The sequence below is a fragment of the Anolis carolinensis genome, chromosome 6, assembly GCF_035594765.1.
Source record: "Anolis carolinensis isolate JA03-04 chromosome 6, rAnoCar3.1.pri, whole genome shotgun sequence".
Taxonomy (NCBI): domain Eukaryota; kingdom Metazoa; phylum Chordata; class Lepidosauria; order Squamata; family Dactyloidae; genus Anolis; species Anolis carolinensis.
In genome coordinates, this window is record NC_085846.1 from 15127399 (window position 1) to 15147066 (window position 19668).

The 19668-nt window shown below is 42.4% G+C and overlaps 1 protein-coding gene and 1 long non-coding RNA gene across 2 annotated transcripts; one reads left to right on the forward strand and one right to left on the reverse strand.

Moving 5' to 3' along the window:
• Positions 1–366: 366 nt before the first annotated feature.
• grwd1 (glutamate rich WD repeat containing 1) lies at positions 367–9960 on the reverse strand. The gene is made up of 7 exons (XM_003225034.4): positions 9686–9960; positions 5835–5952; positions 5196–5364; positions 4727–4940; positions 3872–4014; positions 2819–3016; positions 367–1259 (listed from the first exon to the last, which is right to left on the reverse strand). The coding sequence occupies exons 1-7, from the start codon at positions 9915–9917 to the stop codon at positions 948–950; spliced, it is 1386 nt and encodes a 461-aa protein (XP_003225082.1). The 5' UTR covers positions 9918–9960; the 3' UTR covers positions 367–947.
• Positions 9961–10844: 884 nt separating this feature from the next.
• LOC134299900 (uncharacterized) lies at positions 10845–19179 on the forward strand. The gene is made up of 2 exons (XR_010007156.1): positions 10845–14692; positions 18741–19179. It is a non-coding gene; the product is annotated as an uncharacterized LOC134299900 (long non-coding RNA).
• The last annotated feature ends 489 nt before the right edge of the window (positions 19180–19668 follow it).

Consider the following 19668-nt stretch of genomic DNA (forward strand, 5'->3'; position numbering starts at 1 on the left):
TTGCCGGGGGGAATCCTTTGTTGGGAGATGTTAGCAGCCAGGCTTTGAAGCTGCATGGCCATTAAATGCTAATCAAGGAGGTCAATTGCAACATTCGCACTTACCTCAAACAGACAAGAGTTCTTTCTCCCACCCTGGACATTCCACAGATATATAAACCCCACTTGCATAGTTTCTAACAGACCTCACAGCTTCAGGATGCCTGCCATAGAAGACATCAGAAGAGAATGCTTCTTAAACATGACCATACAGCCTGGAAAACTCACAGCAACCCAGTTATTCTGGCCATGAAAACCCTTTCAGAACACAAAGAGCAATATTATAAGGATGTGAAGAAGAAAAATGCATGAACTGCAGGACTAAATCTTTCTTCCAAAATAATTTATATTTAATCAAATACACCTTACTTTCACTTTAAACTCTTGGCTATCACAGTTACCAGGCTCGATCCTATAATTTGCATAGACACTTCAGAGGTTTCAGAAGTTGAACTGACTGGGCTGTTCTACACACAACAAACACCAAGGATGGGGAAGCTATGGCCTTCCAAACTGGTAGAGCCTGGTAGTCATGCTAAGGGCGACTGGTGGGAGTAGTTTGTGGGGCCACAGTTTCCCCCCTCCCTTGTTCTACTTTGTTCTGAACTGTATTAATATAATATATAATGGTAGCATTGAAATGAGGCCTGAGTCATCTGTGTTGCTCACAGGGAGAAGAGAAAGAACATTAGTAGAGATAAAATGGTGCAGCTACTCTATTCGTTATCACCCATTAGTTGGAGAACAGGAAGAGGTGATGACCCCATCAAAAGACTTAGCTCGGTCTATGCCAGGCTTCAGAAAGGATTAGTTGATTTAGGTCAACAAAGATCGTCATTTTAGAAAGTTCACAGTCCAAAGAGTACCAGCCATGGATGAATAAGAGCAGGCAATTTCGTACAATTTCCCTCAAACACTGATGGTTCGAAAGATGTTGAATCCAGATAAGGCCGTGGTGATGATGGTGCCAGGGCATTGGGGGTGCCAGTGCAGCTCCTTAATATCATTCTCTCCTTGGTGAACAAACAGCAGCTGAGGAGGGATGGAGGCCAAGGCTGGGTCCTCAGCCTCACTTTCCTCGTCTCGCTCCACAGCTAAGTCCCACTGAGTCACCTGGTCGTCTGCACCAGAAGCCGCAAACACACCACTGTCCGTAGGGTGCCACTCCACGGATGTGATGGGGGCTGTGTGCTGCTTGAAGGTGGCGACAGCCGACCCTTTCTGAGGAGAGAACAAAAGCAAGAACATTCAGATTATGGAGGACGGCACTAGTGGAAAGCCAGAAGAAAGGGGTGTCTATAATATCATAAAGTTGGAAAAGACCCCAAGGGTCATCCAGTCCAACTCCTGCCATGGAGGAGCACACAATGAAAGCCCCCCTGACAGATGGCCATCTAGCCTCTGCTTAAAAACCTTCAGCGAAGAAGACTCCACCTTACTCTGAAGCAGCTATTGGGAAATAACTACCCAGTCTCTGGGCATATATTCCTTTGGAATTAAATGGCAATCAGTCTTATTGAAAAGGAAAAATGGTGTCATGTCCATTTGGCAAATGTGAATCTCCATGAACATGTGGAGACCATCTTCTGAAAACCACTAGACAAGAAAAGCATGACCTTGTTAGAAGTCAACTCTTTGAACAAGTGATATTCACAAGCATTTATGTAACGGCACACAGGTAACTCCGCTGTTAAACTGAAGAACCATGCCTTTGAATTGCCAAAGACAAAGACATGCCACTACAAAAATATATTTGGCTAGCAGAGGATGGTTGTTTCTTTAAAGTTGAAATTGCCCAAAAGATACACACTCCCTTGAAACCGCTTAGTTTAAAATATGCACTCAGAGATTTAAAAAAATCCAAGTCTTCTTTGAAAAATAACATATCTTGTTTACTCATACACATCCTTGTATTAATTCACCATATAGGCACATTTCTTATTGAAGTTCAGTTACAGAGATGATGTAGTTCTCTGTGTTGAGTACACAGGGTATAATACTTAATCAATAACCCATAGTCTAAGTATACTTGTACTCATTGAAGTCAATAAGCATACTTCTATATTGAACTACTAACAACAACATTCATCCACCTCCACTGAGGTCTGATGCAAATGTGCATCCACCTCCACTGAGGTGTAAAGCAGACACACATCTACCTCCACTGAGGGGATAGCAGATACCGAATACAAAATGGAGTCCTGAGTTTGAATATGCTCAGTACAATCACATGTCTATAACCCCTCCCACACCAAAGAGGTACAATCAAACTGGCAAATCAACATATGCATAGAATACAGGTTAGCAAATATATACATTAACAAGTAAATAGTGAAAGGCTTGGGAGGTTCCTATTTTCAACAGCAGCATATTCCATTGGCTAACAGCTTTTACCATGAGGGCCTTCTTCCTAATATTTAGGTGGAATAGTTTTTCCTGCTATTTGAATCCACTGCTCCATTGTGTCCTAGTCTCCAGAGCAGGAGAAAACAAGCTTTCCCCCGTCTCAATGCGACATCTTTTCAAATATTAAACATGGCAATCATGTCCCCTTTCAGCCTTCTTTTCTGGAAGCTAAACATACCCAGCTCTCTAAGTTACTCCTCGTAGGGCTTGGTTTCCCAACCTTTGATGATTTTAGTTGCCCTTCTCTGGACAAATTCCAGCTTTGTCAATATTCTTGATTTATGGTGGCCAGAACGGGACACAGTATTTCAAGTGAATTAATACATTCTATATTCTTATACACTCAGTTTGGCAGCAAGGAGCTCCTATCTCACCTGAAACTGCCTTAAGTCCCAGATCTTGAGGGCCCCATCGTCTCCTCCGCTTACAATGAAAGGTTCATTTCGATTCCAACTGATTACATTGACATCTGCATCGTGTGCCTGGCTGCTGGTCAGCATGCAAGCTTTCCCTGGGGCTGCCCGTATGTCCCAGATCCGGATGGAGGCATCTGCAGAGCAGGAAGCAAAAACCTGGGCCAAGAATCAGATTATGGATTGTTATTCAAAACATGGACCTATTCGCTCTCTGGAAAATTTCAGCACATGCCCATAATCCCTATGCCCATAATCATCCCTTTTCTCCTACACACTGTCACCAAAATTTGTGGTTCTGATTTGGTTTGGTTACCCGGATATTTAAACTTGTTGCTTCAATAGTTATGTAACACGTAACAACCATGTGGATTTACTTCCTATGTAGGATTATATTTATTTGCTGCATTTCCTTTTATATCCTCTCAGAATATGTCGTTTTCAGTGATGGAGCAGAAGTAGAAATGATACAGGCAAAAGAACCATTGCAGTGAATTCCAAAGAAGGAAAAGCAGGATGATTGCCAACACTGTGCAAAACTGGCACAAATATTCTCCAGTGCTATTTGGGAGTCATGTTGCAGCCACAGTGACTATTTCATAATGAGTAACTGAATCAGGGCCAGCATGGTGCAATGGTTTTACTATTGGACCACATTTGATTCTTCCATTTGCAATTGATATTATCTGGGTGACTTTGGGTGAGTCACACACTCTCAACCCCAAAAAACCCCACAATACATTCACTTTAGAATTGCCTTAAGCCAGATGACTTGAAGGCATGGAGCAACCACTGAAATATTGGTTGGAAAAGAGCAGTGGCAAATATACAAGGACCGCAACCTACAACGTTTTACTGGGAAGCACAAGTCCCAATGTTCAATAGACCTTTCTCCAGACTACATGCATATAATTGTTTCAGTCGTAAGTAATTATTTTGGTTACTTCTTAAAACTACTATACTGATAATAGGGTTATTTGCCAAACTGGATATAGCAAATTGCCTACAACTCACCGTAGCTTCATTCGGGGACCACTGTAGGTCTTCCACAGATCCAGTGTGAGCGGTGAAAGGCCGCTGGTCTACAAACCATGACCCATCCTCCCTGGGTGTCCATAAATGGATATTTTTGTTACAATCACCAGTCAGAAGCGTGCCTGGGAAAGATGAGACTCGGGTTATTGTAAATGGCATCCCACCCATTCTGGCCTGTTTCCCCTGCTGTACCATAACATCTCACACTACAACATACAGGACCTGCTTTAAACAGCAAATAATACTTGATGTAACTTGGCACAAAGAAGCCCCTCCTTGTTCTCTGTTTAGAAGGATTTTTCACTTACTAGTATTGGGAAAATTATAGAGGCCAGCTGTAAAAGCAAAGACTGTGGGTCTTTGGTTCCAGCAGAGTAGGCATGAGTAAACCTTGGCCCTCCAGGTGTTTTGGATTTCAATTCCCACAATTCCTAACAGCCGGTAGACTGTTAGGAATTGTGGGAGTTGAAGTTCAAAACACCTGGAGGGCCAAAGTTGGTCCATGCCTACTCTAATTGGTTCAAACTGCTTTTGTTTATGTTTCATTTCACATGTGCATAGAGTCAGTTTTGGATAAAAGATTTGATGAAACATTTTTGATTGCATTGATTCGTGATGCGAGTACCAAATATTCTATGAAAGAAGTAACGTCTAGGAATGCATCCACTTTGTTAATTGAGATATACCAGTACTTTATAAATTGACAATTTTTAAAGGTGTGCCCCCCAAGTAAATGCTTAAATGTGTCCCTTCCCCCCCCCCCCCGCCACTCCTCACACCATTGCATGCAGTTACAAGGCCTACTATTAAATATAATACATCCCAGCAGATCACCTGGTTTCTTGGTGGACCAATCCATTGCAAATCCTTCTGTCATATGTCCAGCAAAGGAGAAGATGGGTTTGATCTTGGCCTGCTCTTCTCGCAGGAAGACTGCCATTGCCTGGGAGTTAAACACAGCTGCCAGGGGCCGTTGTAGGTCATAGAGATTCACCTGTCCCTTCTCAGACCAAACAGCAGCTATTGGGGTGCCTCCCACCTCTGTCACCTACAATAACAACAAATGCATATAGCTAAAGATTAATGTGCAATTTTGCCACAGGAAACACGAGGACCCAGCAGGACTAGGATTGCAGAGGCCGGAATTCAAATCTCCACCCATCTATTAAGCTTGCTAGGTGATTCTGGGCCAGGATCTCTTCAGACAGCGGTGAGGGTGCAATTGGGGAAGACCAACATATATCCCTCCTTGACTGGAGAAAAGACAAGATAGAAATGAATTCCACTTTTAAAAAAATCCTACCCGAACTCTGTTGATACCCCCAAAATGGGGAACCATGGCCAATTCCAGCTGAGGTTTCTTTTCTTCATCATCTTCATCTTCATCACTATCACTGCTGCTTTCTGACCCCAAAGTATCCTTGGTAGCTTGCTTGGTTCCATGGAGGTTATGCATCTTCATTATCATTAATCTGTTGTTGGTTTGGATGGGGGAAGAAAGGAAATTTTAAAAGAAATATAGGCTTAGGTCACATCAGGGATGAGATTATGTGGCTCTCTAAGGAAGCATCTACATCTATGCAAACTGACACCACTTAAACTTCCATGACTCAATGCTGTAGGATTATGGGATTTGAAGTTTGGTGAGACCCCAGAACTCTTTGGCAGAGAAGACTATAGTCCTTGTAAAAATACAACTCACATGATTCTAGGGCAGTTAAAGTGGTGTCAAATTGCATTAAATCTACAGTGTAGATGAACCGTAAGTGGCACTGACCTCCAACTCCCAGCATATCTTTTCACTGACTATACTGGCAAGGGCTGCTGGGAGTATCAGTTCAATTTCTGGAGGGCTACATGATCTCCCATCACTGTTCTATATGCTCATCTACCTGCTTTATGGACTTACATCATACGGAAAGCCATTTTTGCAAACTCTCACCTATTAGCCTGGGCTCTTTCGTCTTGAGTTCCAGCACAGAGGAGAAGGCTTAGTGGGTAGGTGGTTCGATTCTCTCCGAAGTCATCATGCAAAATGTCAAAACTCAAGCAAGGAGCACCTAAGAAGCAGTCATTTAAAAACAAAAAAGAGATCAGTAGCCATTTCGGCGATAGTGTGCTCTTTTTTCACTGTACTGTGGTTACTACTTTGACCTTGAGGCAATGCTTAATGTTCTCTTCCACACAGAGAGCAGAGAACTCAATTGTGCTTCTCTTTACAAAATCAAATCTGCTCCTCATTCCATCATCATAACATCGGATGGACATGAGACCCTTCATTTTACCCAAAAGCAAACAGTAATAAAATGGGAAATTGATCTTTTATCTTCTTAGCACTCATCCTGATGGGGAAAAAACCTATCACTTTGGTTCTGGTGAACTTCAGTGTGCACCTCTGTTTCCTTTAATTTTTAACAATTAAATCTACTGCATACATTCTCTCTCCCATGCAGAGAAAGAAACATGCCCGGTCTCTATTACTACTTTTGTATTAACATTTTCACCATCCCTATATAATAATAACAATAACAACAATATTTCTTTTGCCTACCTCTCTTCATGGCTCGAGGCAGGTCACAGCATATGCAAAAAACCTTTTAATTCAACCAGATTGCATTCAGATGGGTGAGACAGTTAATCCGGATCGGGGAGGTTCTTCTAGCCTAGGAGGTATTTACACTGCAAAATTCATGCAGTTTTGACACCACTTTAACTGCCATAGTTCAATGCTATGGAATCATGGGACTGGTAGTTTGTTGAGGCAACAGCACTTTGACAAACAAAGCTAAGAACCTTGTAAAACTATACTTCCTATGTGTTGTCAAAGGCTTTCATGGCCGGAATCACTGGGTTTCTGTGAGTTTTTCGTGCTATAGGGCTATATTCCAGTAGCATTATCTCCTGATGTTTCGCATGCATCTGTGGCTGGCATCTTCAGAGGTTCTGTTGCTAGTGATACAAGTGGGGTGTATATAATATCTGAGGAATGTCCAGGATGGGAGAAAGAATCCTTGTCTGTTTTTAAGCAAGTGTGAATGCTGTAATTAGCAAGCTTAAAAGATCCTTTGCATATGCTCTACTACAGCTAACTTATCTGGTTGTATTAGTCTTCAGTGCCTTTCATGTCCCGTGATACGTGTTTGGGCAATGCTGCGTTTGGTGGTCCGGATGTAGACTTGTCCACAGCTGCATAATATATGGTCGATTCCTGCAGTGGTTAAACTCCTGCAGTGATCAACTAACCTGGACACAGAATATTATTTAAGAACACAGAAATGCTGGACTACTCTGACAACCATCATGTCAGACTACACTGAGAAGCCGTTGAAATCCACAAGCATGTGGACAATTTCAACAGAAAGGAGGAAACCATGAAAATGAACCAAATCTGGCTGCCAGTATTTAAAAAACCAGACTCAAAAAGTCAATAAATAACAACACTCAGAAGCCGTTGGAGAACTCCAAATAGCAAACAACTAAGTGCCAGTTAACACCTCCTAAACAAAGGACGCTTCCAGGCACAACAGCCAAGCTACCTCTATGCAAATACCCTCACTGATTGACTTTGCAGCTGCAAGATTACTCAATGCTAATCACTCTTGCTAATTGCAATATTCACACTTGCTATTTATTTATTGTGTCAGAAGTGAACTGAAAATACAGTTATAATGTATAGAAAAAACACCAACAAAATTAAAAACTTGGCATTAAATACTAAATTTCCTTTGACCAAAAGTTGGCCACTTCCAGCGCCTCTGGTGTCGCTTGCTTAAAAATACAAAGGTTCTTTCTCCCACCTGGGACATTCCACAGGTATATATACATTCCACTTGCATCACTGTTTTAACGTGGTGAGATGTATTCCCCACTGGGCATGCGTATTCAGCAGCAGAGTAGCAAAGCGCAAGGGCAGATGTCTACACTGTGTCTGGTTGTGATCCCCAGGTTGTGCCAGTCAGCTTTCATATGATATTATTTTCAGCACCCATTTTTTGCTTGATAGTCAAGCAGGGCTTCTTGTAAGTCAGAGCATGGTCCAGAGTAACTCTCAGGTATTTTGGTGTGCTGTAATGCTCCAGTGGGATTCCTTCCCAGGTAATGCTCAGAGCTCAAGATGCTTGTCTTTTTTTAAGTGGATGTGGCTCTTAATGACACATGCTGTATTATCACAGGATGTCTATGCCCTACACTGCTGAAGAAATTATACTGTTTAGCCAGTACTGCACCACCTGATATCTGCCAGGAAGTAGCAGCCTGCAATGAAAGGGACAAGGCATTGACATTGCCGATCCATCCTCTGTTCCGATATCAGCCAGCATGCCAACGCCTTAGAATCTCCTGAATCTCACCTGATAAGAGTTCTGATGTACTCCATGATATATATATATATATATATCACACACATATACACACATACATAAGTGTGTGTGTGTGTGTATAAGCTGTGCCCTGCCACGCATTGCTGTGGCCATTTGGAATTGCACTGAATAGCCTCGCTGCTTCAAAGCCAGGCCGCTTTCTATATAGGGGCATCCTTCTTTGGGCAGGTTGAATCGAGTAGCCTCGTGGCTTCAAAACCTGAGGGTCTTCTATTTATGGGAAATCTTGGTTGGCCAGGTTGAGCAGCACTGAATAGCCTTGCTGCTTGCAAGCCTGGCCGCTTTCTACTTTGTGGAATTGTTTGGCCAGGTCGAATAGCAATGAATAGTCACAGTGCAGCAAGTATGAATGTCTTCCCGCCAGAGTGGCACCTATTGATCTACTCATATTTGCAAGTTTTCTGCTAGGTTGGCAGAAGCTGGGGCTAACAGCGGGCGCTCACTCCACTCTCCAGATTTGAACCTGCACCCTTTCGGTCCGCAAGTTCAGCAGCTCAGCGCTTTAACATGCTGCGCCACCGGGGGCTCCTATTATTATTAGATCAAGAAATAGCTTCCTAAGATCTACAGAGATACTTGCGGGAACACCTCAGCAAGCGAGAGTCCAAAAGTGGCAGGCTAAAACCCGGAACCTCAGTCAGTGGCTGATAAGTTCCTCCTGGGCACACAGAAGACTGGGAGACTTGGAAGGCACTCTGGTACCATGAGATGCAGAGCCAGCCTTAAGAAACGAGGCCACAAAGTAGAGTCCACGACATAGGTAAAGGTTTCGCCTGATGTTAAGTCCAGTCGTGACCGACTCTGGGGGTTGGTGCTCATCTCCATTTCTAAGCCAAAGAGCCGGTGTTGTCCATAGACACCTCCAAGGTCATGTGGCTGGCATGACTGCATGGAGTACCGTTACATTCCTTCCGGAGTGGTACCTATTGATCTACTCACATTTGCATGTTTTCAAACTGCTAGGTTGACAGGAGCTGGGGTTAACAGCGGGTGCTCATTCCACTCCAGGGATTTGAACCTAGGACCTTTTGGTCTGCAAGTTCATCAGCTCAGCGCTTTAACACACTGTGCCACCAGGGGCCACGACATGCGAGTGTAGAAGAGCAAACCACAGGCCACTTACTACAAGACTACCTGAGCCCTGCCACATGCACAATGGACCTTCTCACAGCGACACCCCAAGTGACTAGCTACTGGTCAAAGGAAATCTAGTATTATGCCAAGTTTTTAACTTTGTTTGTGGTTTTGTATACAACTGTAGTCTCAATTCGCTTCTGACACGATAAATAAATAACTTCTCGTTATTTCATAGCACAGCAGTATAGATGCACGCTAGGTTGGCATGGGGTGCACGGGGTTGAAGGCCACACTGTACTCATCCTAATGTATCAGGCGCCCCACCGAACTCCCTCACCTGTTCCTGCCCGATGGTAGAGCCGGTAGGCCCCCTCGTCCATCACCAGCTCCTCCCCCGGGGCTGGAGGGGGCCCTTGTCCGGGCACATAGGCTCCCCCCTTGCCCTTCTCCCGCTCCTTCGTTTCCTCCTCCTTCGTTTCCTCTTCCATCTCCACTTCTTCTCCCTCCTCATCGCTGCTGCTGCTGCTAGAGCTGCTGCTCTCCACGTCCCATGTGCTGGACTCCTCCATCTTGGCAGCGGGAGCAGGATTCGCCTAGCCACGCCCCTTAATGGATTCGGCTGCCCTCACTTCCACGCTCTGTGTCGCTATTCGCCTGCCCTTGGAACTCTGGGACTTGTAGTCTAGTGAGGCCCAGACTAGTGAGCTGAGAATTCTAGACGCTCCTCCCCTAAACCACGAATCCCAGTATCCAATTGGCCTTGAAAGTGGAACACAGAGCTAGAACAAAATAGAGTGATAAGACCTTAATGTACTTAAACATTGGGTGCGGCAACCTTTCGGCCCTCCAGGTGTTCTTGACTTCATCTCCCACAATTCCTAACAGCCTGCAGTGAAACCATTGGAGCTGTAGTTTTACAAGATCTTTAGCCTTCTTTGTCAAAGAGTGCTGGGGCCTCAATGAAGCGCAACTCCCGGGATTGCATAGCATTGAGCCATCGCTGTTTAAAACGGTTTCAAAGTGCGTTAATTCTACAGTGTAGATGCCCCCGAAGTGGTTGTACTTGATTTCAGGATAATTTTGTTTCAGGGCAATGTCACAACAATATACATTGTATAAATCTATATACAAAATATATGTATGTATGTATATGTATAATGTATATACATTTTACATATAGGCGCCATTTTAGATAAGGAAAAGAAATTAAGCTGCTTTCCTTGGGCCAGATTAGTGTTTCCCTCTTCGCTGGGGGAGAATAACGTCTGCCATTTTTGGAAAACACTGAAGGGATTTGAGCCATTTTGATTATGGGCACCTCACGTCCTCCGCCATTTTGAGAGACTCTATGCCCCTGCCTGGTCGCCATCTTAGAAGAGGGCAACCGTCACAATCCTCTTTGAAGTAAAAGAGATTTGAGATCCCCCTCTAATGAAAGTTAAAACAACAATGGACGAATCTTTAAAAAATCCCTTCAAAGGGACATTTTTAGTATACTCTCAGAAAACATAAAACAGGTTGGAAAAGAGCAGACGATTCCCACCGTCTACCTTTCCTTTGCCAAACTTCTGAGGATAGAATTTGTAAGCGCCATTTTGAAAAAGGGCAAGTGGTTTCGTCACCATGACAACCGCAGCCATATTGATTTCAAATAGGATTGTTAGCTTTTGGACGTCCTGTCCTGTTGTCAAATGACTTTGTTCTCTTGTTTTAAAACATACACACAATGTTATACAACCCAGAATGCAGTTTTGGTTCTTAAAATTAGAAGCTATTCCAATAAATTAAAGAAAGGAAGGGGGAATTAATTGGTCACAGCTGAAAAAACTCACAACAAATCAGTGGAGGCAGCGAATCAACAGAAACACCTCTCATTTTAAACGTTTTAAAGTGATTTTAACACATTTTAATACAGTAGAGTCTCACTTATCCAAGCTAAACGGGTCGGCAGAACCTTGGATAAGCGAAAATCTTGGATAATAAGGAGGGACTAAGGAAAAGCCTATTAAATATCAAATTAGGTTATGATTTTACAAATTAAGCACCAAACCATCATGTTATACAACAAATTGGACAGAAAAAGTAATTCAATACGCAGTAATGTTATGTAGTAATTACTGTATTTACGAATTTAGCACCAAAATATCACGATATATTGAAAATATTGACTACAAAAATGGCTTGGATTATCCAGAGGCTTGGATAAGCGAGACTCTACTGTACTAGTGTTTTAAAATGGTATATTTTTTTTAATGTTGTGGAAACAGAGTGAAAGGGCTCCTGTATCTTTAATTGTTGTTGAAGAGGTTTTGATTCATGAAAGTAAGTAACAAGAACAGTCACTGAAATCCTGTCTTCTACACAACCTCTGGACATGTGTAGAATGCCCTGTGTAGATGTCATGAATACTTTTTAAACAAAGGTTCTTTTTATTGCAATTTTCAGTTTGAAAGGGTATATCAGAACTTTTACACTTCTACACAAAGAATGACATTAGACATATATATTCTATGCAACTACATTGGATTCACAAACAACCTACAGTTACACTGGCTAACGAACAAAGGGGAATTACATTTTTACTCAGCATTCACATATCCATTCATTCATCCTCATGAAAACATATATTACCATATTCTTTTCTCCCTCCTTGAAGAAGCACCTGCTTAGGCCAGACTCTGCCAACGCACAGTCTCAAAATGCCAAAATGCATCCTCTTTCCCTTGTATCAATGCCAAGGATCAGATCCCAGTTTTCCTTAGAGCAGAACCTGACTCCCTGCAACATGTATCATGACTCCAAAATGCACTCCTTTCTCTTCCCCTGAGAAACGGAGGCAAGTGTCCAGACTGTGTTCCATTGCAGATCTGACACTCTCCAAAGTACACTATCTCTCTTCTTCCCAAGGAGCAGAGCATAGCAGGTGAACGGCTCCACTGTCTGTCACAATTTTTGGATTGTAATAAGATCTCTTATATAGCAATACTAATTTGGGGACCCAGCAGTGCCTGGGCTATTAGAAGAAGGCATTGTTTGTTTTGGACTGATAGGTAATATTACTGAAGTTTGGTCCAGATCCGTCGTTGGCTGGGTTCAGTGCTGTCTGGATAAGGATGAACTATAACTCCCAGATTTCCAGGGCAATCACCCTTAAAACCCCGTCAGTATTCGCAGTTAGCCATGTTGAGTCTGTGTGCCAAGTTTGGTCTAGATCTGACATTAGCTGGATTTAGTGCTTTCTGGATGCAGGTGAACTGTAACTCCCAAAATCAAGGTTCATTCCCACTGCAGTATGTTCAGTTGGTCATGGGGCTTCTCAGTGCCAAGTTTGGTCCCCATCCATTGTTGGTGGGGGTCACAGTATCAGTGAAGGTATTGCAAGCCCCATTATCCGTGGCAAGTTTGGTCCAGATCTATCATTGGTTGGGTTAACAGTGCTCTCTGGATGTAGTCAAGTACAACTCTTGTAAATCATGGTGAATTCTCCCCAAACCTCTTGTTCTATTGCTAATCAATTCCTCTGTTAACTATGTGCTATAAGAAAGGGTAGGAAAGGGTTAAGGTAGAAGCAATGGGAAGGTTCGTGCAAATTAGGGAACCCTGGGATGTCCATTCTGCAGGAAAAACAGAACATCTAGGATGAAATTGTCCCCACATGAAAGCCTTCACTTGGGTGGGGGCGGGGGCAGAATGGTGTTTGTGGAGGACAGTGGCTGGGTTTGGTCTACATGTTCATGATGCCCACTATAACCTGCATGTCAGTGGGGGGATGGCCATTGATGTCTTCTGCTCAGTGGGAACTATAGCTGTTTGTGGAGGTAAGAGACTGTCTGTGTAAGTGGGCACCTCCTCCACATACACCTATATACATTTTTTCACTTTTATTATGTGTGGATAGATTATGTGTTTAGATGTTGCCCCAAAGTTGTGAATGAATGATAGATATTTTCCATCCTGAAACATGTTGAGCCCATCTCAGTTTCCTAGCAGATGTTGACTCTGCGTAATTGGTGTTGATAACACAAACCTTGTGTTGACTTGCTTCTTAACATTGTAAAGATTTCCTTAACTTGAAAGAGCCATTGTCTTTGATTGATATAAACATGTTGTTTTTCCCCAAAAGTTCAACAGTTAATAATTGTCACAGTTTTTATCAATGTCAGCAGTTCAGTTACTTTTAATTACAGTTCGTTGTTTTCCAAGCCTCAATCTTCAGAATGGTGTCTCCAAAATTCATTCATTCCTTCCATTCAGTTCATTCATACCCACACACATAAAATCCATGTTTATCAAATCAGCACACCATATTTAATCATGACATAAGCACAGTTATCTCTCAATTTATTTAGCATACAAACCACAACATCTGGATCAAACGATATTATTTTTCTCAACTGCTTTGAAACTCTTCTGCTTAGATTTATAAAAAGGAGTTATTTTATTGTACTATTTCCTCAACCTCAGAGCCACAAGTGCTGTTGGGTTGCAATTCCCATTACTCAAAGTCCGCACAGCAAATAATAATCAAAAGTGATGGGAGTTGTCATTCAACAATATCTGGGTAAAAATTAAAGAGCACCAACCTTCAGTATACTTTAAATTGTAAATTGTAGGAGTGATACCAAAACGTGATGTATATATTCAGTTTTATCATATTTATTTACTGTGTTGTTATAAGTGTTTTATTTAACTTACTATATGGTGTGTAATCATGTTTTATCAAGCCTTTATTAGCCTAAAGGCTAATGAATAAATTTACTACCACTTAGTTCAAAGTGTAAAATAGCATGGACTCAATTAATTTAGCAAGAAAAAATACACCTCATTGACAACATTTGCCCTCTCGACCGCACTCGGATGCTGCTTCATTACATGGGATTCGAGTTTCTCCTATGAAATGCTGGAGGCTATATTGTATAAAAGGCACGGGCAAACTTGGGCCCTCCAGGTATTTTGGACTTCAACTACCACAATTTCTAACAACCGATAGTTGAAGTCCAAAATACCCGGAGGGTCAAATTTGGTCCATGCTTGCTATGCAAGAACACAAATCTTAACTCAAAGAAAAATAGTCCTGAATTGCTGACCTCACTTTGCTCACAATTAGAACCCTATACCCACTTATTGAAGAGTCATCCCCATTATGTTCAGTGGGTTTAGTCCACCTTGGGTCCCACTCTGACTCTTTCAAGTGAAGCAAACAAATAATTAAAATGCATGGGAAAAATCATTTTACCATTTCCTCCCCTTTTGTCTATCAAGGATCCGTCCTCCAATTTCCAGAAGGATGTACAAACCGAAGAGGCTCTCCTGCTAGATGAAAGGTTGAAGATCTGTTTCCTTGGTGAGTGATATAATCATAGCTTACTAATAAGCTCCAATCCATTAGGACCTACTCTGCGTCATAAAGTTAGAGGAGATTGATAGCTAAGCTGTGTTAAGATCTATATTCAGAGATGCTTTCCAAAGGTAATGAAGCTGAAGAGGTATGGTAAGGGCTTATTATATGCACACAATAACTTGGGGAGGGGCTTCTAAATTGGGAAGGATATGAGTTAAAAAAAAATAGCCCACTCTCAGGAAGACAGGAACAGAAAAGACACCACGTTCTTAAAGCTACCAATTCTTGAAATCAAAATTATTGGTACCTGGATGAAGAATCTGGCACAGACATTGCCAGTAGGCAGCAATAGATGGTTAAATATTTAATTTGTTTTTATTGTATTTTGACCACTAGAGGTGGAAGGTTTTGTGGAATTTTTCTGTCTCTTATGACAAGCCAACTTCGTTCAGATAGATACAGTGCATCTTGACTTCATTTTTAGGGAGTGACATTTGCTACTGGGTTTCAGACAACAAAATTTATTTTTATTTTATTTATTTACAGCATTTATATTCCGCCCTTCTCACCCCAAAGGGGACTCAGGGCGGATCACATTACACATATAGGCAAACATTCAATGCCTTTTAACATTGAACAAAGACAAGACAAACATAGGCTCCGAGCGGGCCTTGAACTCATGACCTCCTGGTCAGAGTGATTCATTGCAGCTGGTTGCAGCTGGCTTGCTCTCCCGCCTGCGCCAAAGCCCGGGCCAGATTACAGATGTGCCGAAATGAACAAAATGAAGTTCAACAGGAACAAATGCAAAAAACTCAACTTAGGAAGAAAAAATGAAATACAGAGATACAGAATGGGGGCTGGAATCAGAATGGTATAGTTTACGGCCCATCTACACCACCGTGTAAAATCTAGATTATCTGCTATGAACTGGATTATATGGTAGTGTAGACCCTCCCTCCCTCCCTCCTTCCGCTCATACACATGCCACCTAGCAGCAGCCAATCTGCTTTCCTCCCTTTCTTTCCCAGTTACTTGCCAGCCAGTCTGCAGCTCTAGGACCAAAAGGGGTGGGTTTTTTTCAATTCAACCCCCCAATTATTTTAATTTGGATAATGAAGGGTATGTGAGCCAAGTTTGATCCAGATCCATCAAGCCATGTAGGAGCCTTTGTGGTACAAACCAACCATCTTACATATATATTTTGACTTTAAATATAATAGGTTTGAACATGAAGCCAAGGGCAATGTTTGCCTAGTCACTTGAGCCTTAAGTTTTAGGCTCATTTAAAAGAAAGGGCAGCTGGCTAAAGGAGAACTTTAAAATAATAAAATATTTTCAGCCTCAAGTGGCATAAAAGAATGGCAGCTGTGATAGGGCCTCTTCTTTTTGCATGAATGCAGGCCAATGTGCCTTTAGGAGGTAAAGGACAAAGGAAAAAAAATCAACAGGTTGGGCCTTTGCTAGATCAAAGCTGGAGAATGAATAGAGCTTCTATATTGAGCAACAACTCCACAATATCAGCTTTGAACTGGGTTATCTGAGTCCAGATTGCCATATATATTCCAGCTCAAAGCAAAAAATGTGGGTTTTTATTCAGCTGTGTGGAAGGGGTCTATGGCTAAGACAAGAATGAATGCCTTCTGGTTCACCAGATGTTGTTAGACTCTGACTCAGGCATATGCAAACTTTGGCCCTCCAGAGGTTTTGAACTTCAACTCCCACAATTCCTAACAGCCTACCAGCTGTTAGGAATTGTGGGGATTGGACTCCAAAACACCTGGAGGGCCAAAGTTTTCCCATGCCTGTTCTAGCTCTCATTATCCTTCACCTTCAGCTATCTTGGTTTGAACTGGTGGAAGATGTAGTCTATCAATACCTGGAGAGCCACAGGTTGCTCACCACTTTGGCTGGATCTACACTGCCAGACAATCCAGATTTTCTGCTTTGAACTAGATTATAGGAGTCTACACTGCTATATAGGCCCCTTCCACACAGCTATATAAAATCCACATTGAACTGGGTTTTATGGCTATGTGGAAGGGCCCTAAATCTAGTTTAAAGCAAATAATCAGGATTTTATATGGCAATATAGATGGGGCCAGAGCTAGGCTCTTACATGGACTCAATATTATATCATAAACAACTGAGATGAGCAACTATTTTCCAGCTCCGAATGTAATTCATATTGTTTATGAGATATGCTGGACTATAACTGTTTCTTGATGGGCACAGAAACTTTGAAATTTCTACCTTGGAAATGGGAAGCCAATTTTCAATGCATGTTTGACATCATGGTTCATCCTTAGCCACACTTTACTCCATAGAGCACTCTTGGGTCTCAGCTTCCTATCTAGTGTTCTTGCCCTCCTGCTTTTGTTCTGAAGATTGCAGCCATCCCTGCTTCCTGTGAATCCCAGCCCTGCAGGCTGCCATCTATCCTCAGCAGGATCATAAATTGCTAACAAGCATGTCCCGAAGCCTGCCGGCTGCCACGGCTCAGCCAGAAACTTGCTGTGTTCAGTCAAGCAGGAGGGCTGCATCCCATAATGTGACAAGGCAGGTTCTGGTGGCAGCCAGATGAAGCTGGCGGCTGCTGCTGGTGGGAACGACTTGATGCTATGATTGAAAGAGCATGGGGGCAACAGCTGGGGAGGAAGGATGAGTTTGAAGTTTTCAGTAGGGGGTGCTGTTGAGGAGGCAAAACAGGAACAATTCTGTTTAAAGCATATGGTGAAACGTGGCAAACAATCCTTGTCCTTTTTTAAGGGGACATATACTACTGTGTACTTGATATAGCACACAGAGCTGTCCCTTCAGTTTGGCAGTGTGTGACAGTGTCAGATATCAAGACACTAAAGGGCACCAAACCATCAATTATTTAGCTTTATACTAGGAAAAATACAAATCTAGTGTTGATTAGGAAACTCTGCCACCTAGTGATTGAAGATCAAGTTCACCTAGTACCATGGAGTTCAACACTATTTAAGTTAAAACTCATTGAATTGTGTTAAAACATCAAAGAGTGCCAGGTACACACCAATTTCCATATCTCAATTTCATGGTCTTGGACTTTTGGACCTTACTTGGAATTCATTTAAGAAATATTATTGATGCTATCTGTCAGTAGGCTCTTGAATTTTCTGTCTTGAGCTATTTTTGAGAGACGGCACAAAGACAATTTTCAGTAGTTAGGATGCCACTGCTGCATATTAAGAAAAAAGTGACAATAGCCCTGCTACCTTCTTCTAGAGATTTGCTTGCTAAGGCATGCTGGGAGTTGTTGTCCAGAAAAGTATTGTTTCCAAGCAGTTTTCTGCTTAAGAGTTTGAAAAAAGCAAAGACTTGATTGCACTGCCTGCTGCCCTGATTCACGGCAGCTCTTTATATCTACTAATGAGCAGCTATAAAGCTGGGAAACGTATCCAGAGGTTGAGAGTAGGGAGAGGTTGAAAGAAATATTATTGTACCCTGGGGCTTCTACTAGTTTTTGGGAAGTAGCCATCTGGCTAGTTTAAAAAATCTGCACAAATACTGGAGCTTTGCCATTCATCTCCCCCCCCCCCCCCGCCCCCCATGCAGTGTAGCTCACTTTCTGCCTTTTTTCTCTTCTGTATAATGCCTCTAGCACTTCTCAGGGTTGGATGGGATTTTTAAACCATTGTGTCACAATGAAAACCTTGTGAAGCCAAGTTGCCAGGCTGAGAGAAGCTGTCTTTCCCCCAAGGTCACGCAAGGAGCAGGGAGTGGAAATAGCATCTCACACTCAAGGCTGTGTGCAGACAATAATTCCTGAAGAGCTCTGTGTGTGTGTGTGTAAGAGAGAGTGATGGGGAGAAATGACTTTACTTTCAAAGCAACCCTGAAGCAAGTCTCATTTCTATTGCAGCATAAATGTGACAAACCAGAGTCTGGTCGTTGATTAGGGTTTCTACCTCCCCACAGCAATCCTCAGAAATCCTACCTGGCCTTCAGGTCTGTGACAAAAACACCTCTAAACTTGTCCAAACTGTAAAGAAGCTTCTTCCTGGATTTGTGTGTCTGTTCACAGGGGGAATGTTGCAGTGACTGCTTCAAACTCAGAGCCCTTTGAAGTTATGTGAGCATTCAATAAAGAACTGCTGTCTCTGAAGAGTCAAGTACCCTAAAGCTGACAGCTTACCTTCATGAGCACACAACTGCTTTGTGTCCAATTAAGGTAAACCAAGAAAGAGTTTTGTTTAAGAAACAAACAAGCAAGTGGATAGTGTAGAAGGAATATCAAACAAAGGTGCAGAGGAAAATAAAATGTAAATGCAATTCCCAGCTCAAGGTTGAGTGACTGTGGTCCCCGATCCTTCCAAAGCCCTCCATACACCCCAAGATCCTTTTTTTTCCCAGAAAGGAAAAAAAGGAGATGAACAGTTAGCATTCCCACTAGCTTCCAGGACTGGGAGATGCTCTTCCATCACCACCCTTCTAAAAAGCACCAATAAACCTGAAAATCGCTACCGTGATTGTCTTTTTTGGCTGAAAATGGGACAGTGCACCCCTTCATAGGTACACACAGGTTTTCACCTGCTCTATCCCCCATCGCAGTTACCCACCTAGCTTATGTCTGTGCTTCAGTATTTAACTTCCAAGATGTCTAAGTTGCATGGTTTTGAGAGGTGAGAAAGGCTGGATGTCGAGGGATAGATCCCATTTTTTACAATATAGATGGGTACAATGTCTTCCATTTCTCACAAACCCTTTCTATGATGTTTAAAGAAACTGGAGCATGCTTGGTCTTGCAGTAGTCCCCAAATGTGGGTTCCTCCAGATTCTGATCTCCCATGGTACCTGACAGCATGGCTAGGAATGATGAGAATAGCTATCCAAATGATATCTTGGGGCCTAGGGTTGGGAACAACTGTGTTTTTAGCTTTATGATAACTCTAAATCTGATGCTTGCAATTCCAGAAGGTTGCAGGGTTCAATCCCTGGTATTTCAGATAGCA

What these genes read in the sequence shown, in the direction of transcription:
- grwd1 (XM_003225034.4), bottom strand. Translation starts at nt 9,917, where the DNA reads ATGGAGGAGTCCAGCACATGGGACGTGGAGAGCAGCAGCTCTAGCAGC. An exon ending in GAAAGAGCCCAGGCTAATAG is followed by an intron (nt 5,365 to 5,834) that starts GTGAGAGTTTGC and finishes AACCAACAACAG; the next exon opens with ATTAATGATAATGAAGATGC. An exon ending in GGGGTATCAACAGAGTTCGG is followed by an intron (nt 4,941 to 5,195) that starts GTAGGATTTTTT and finishes TTGTTATTGTAG; the next exon opens with GTGACAGAGGTGGGAGGCAC.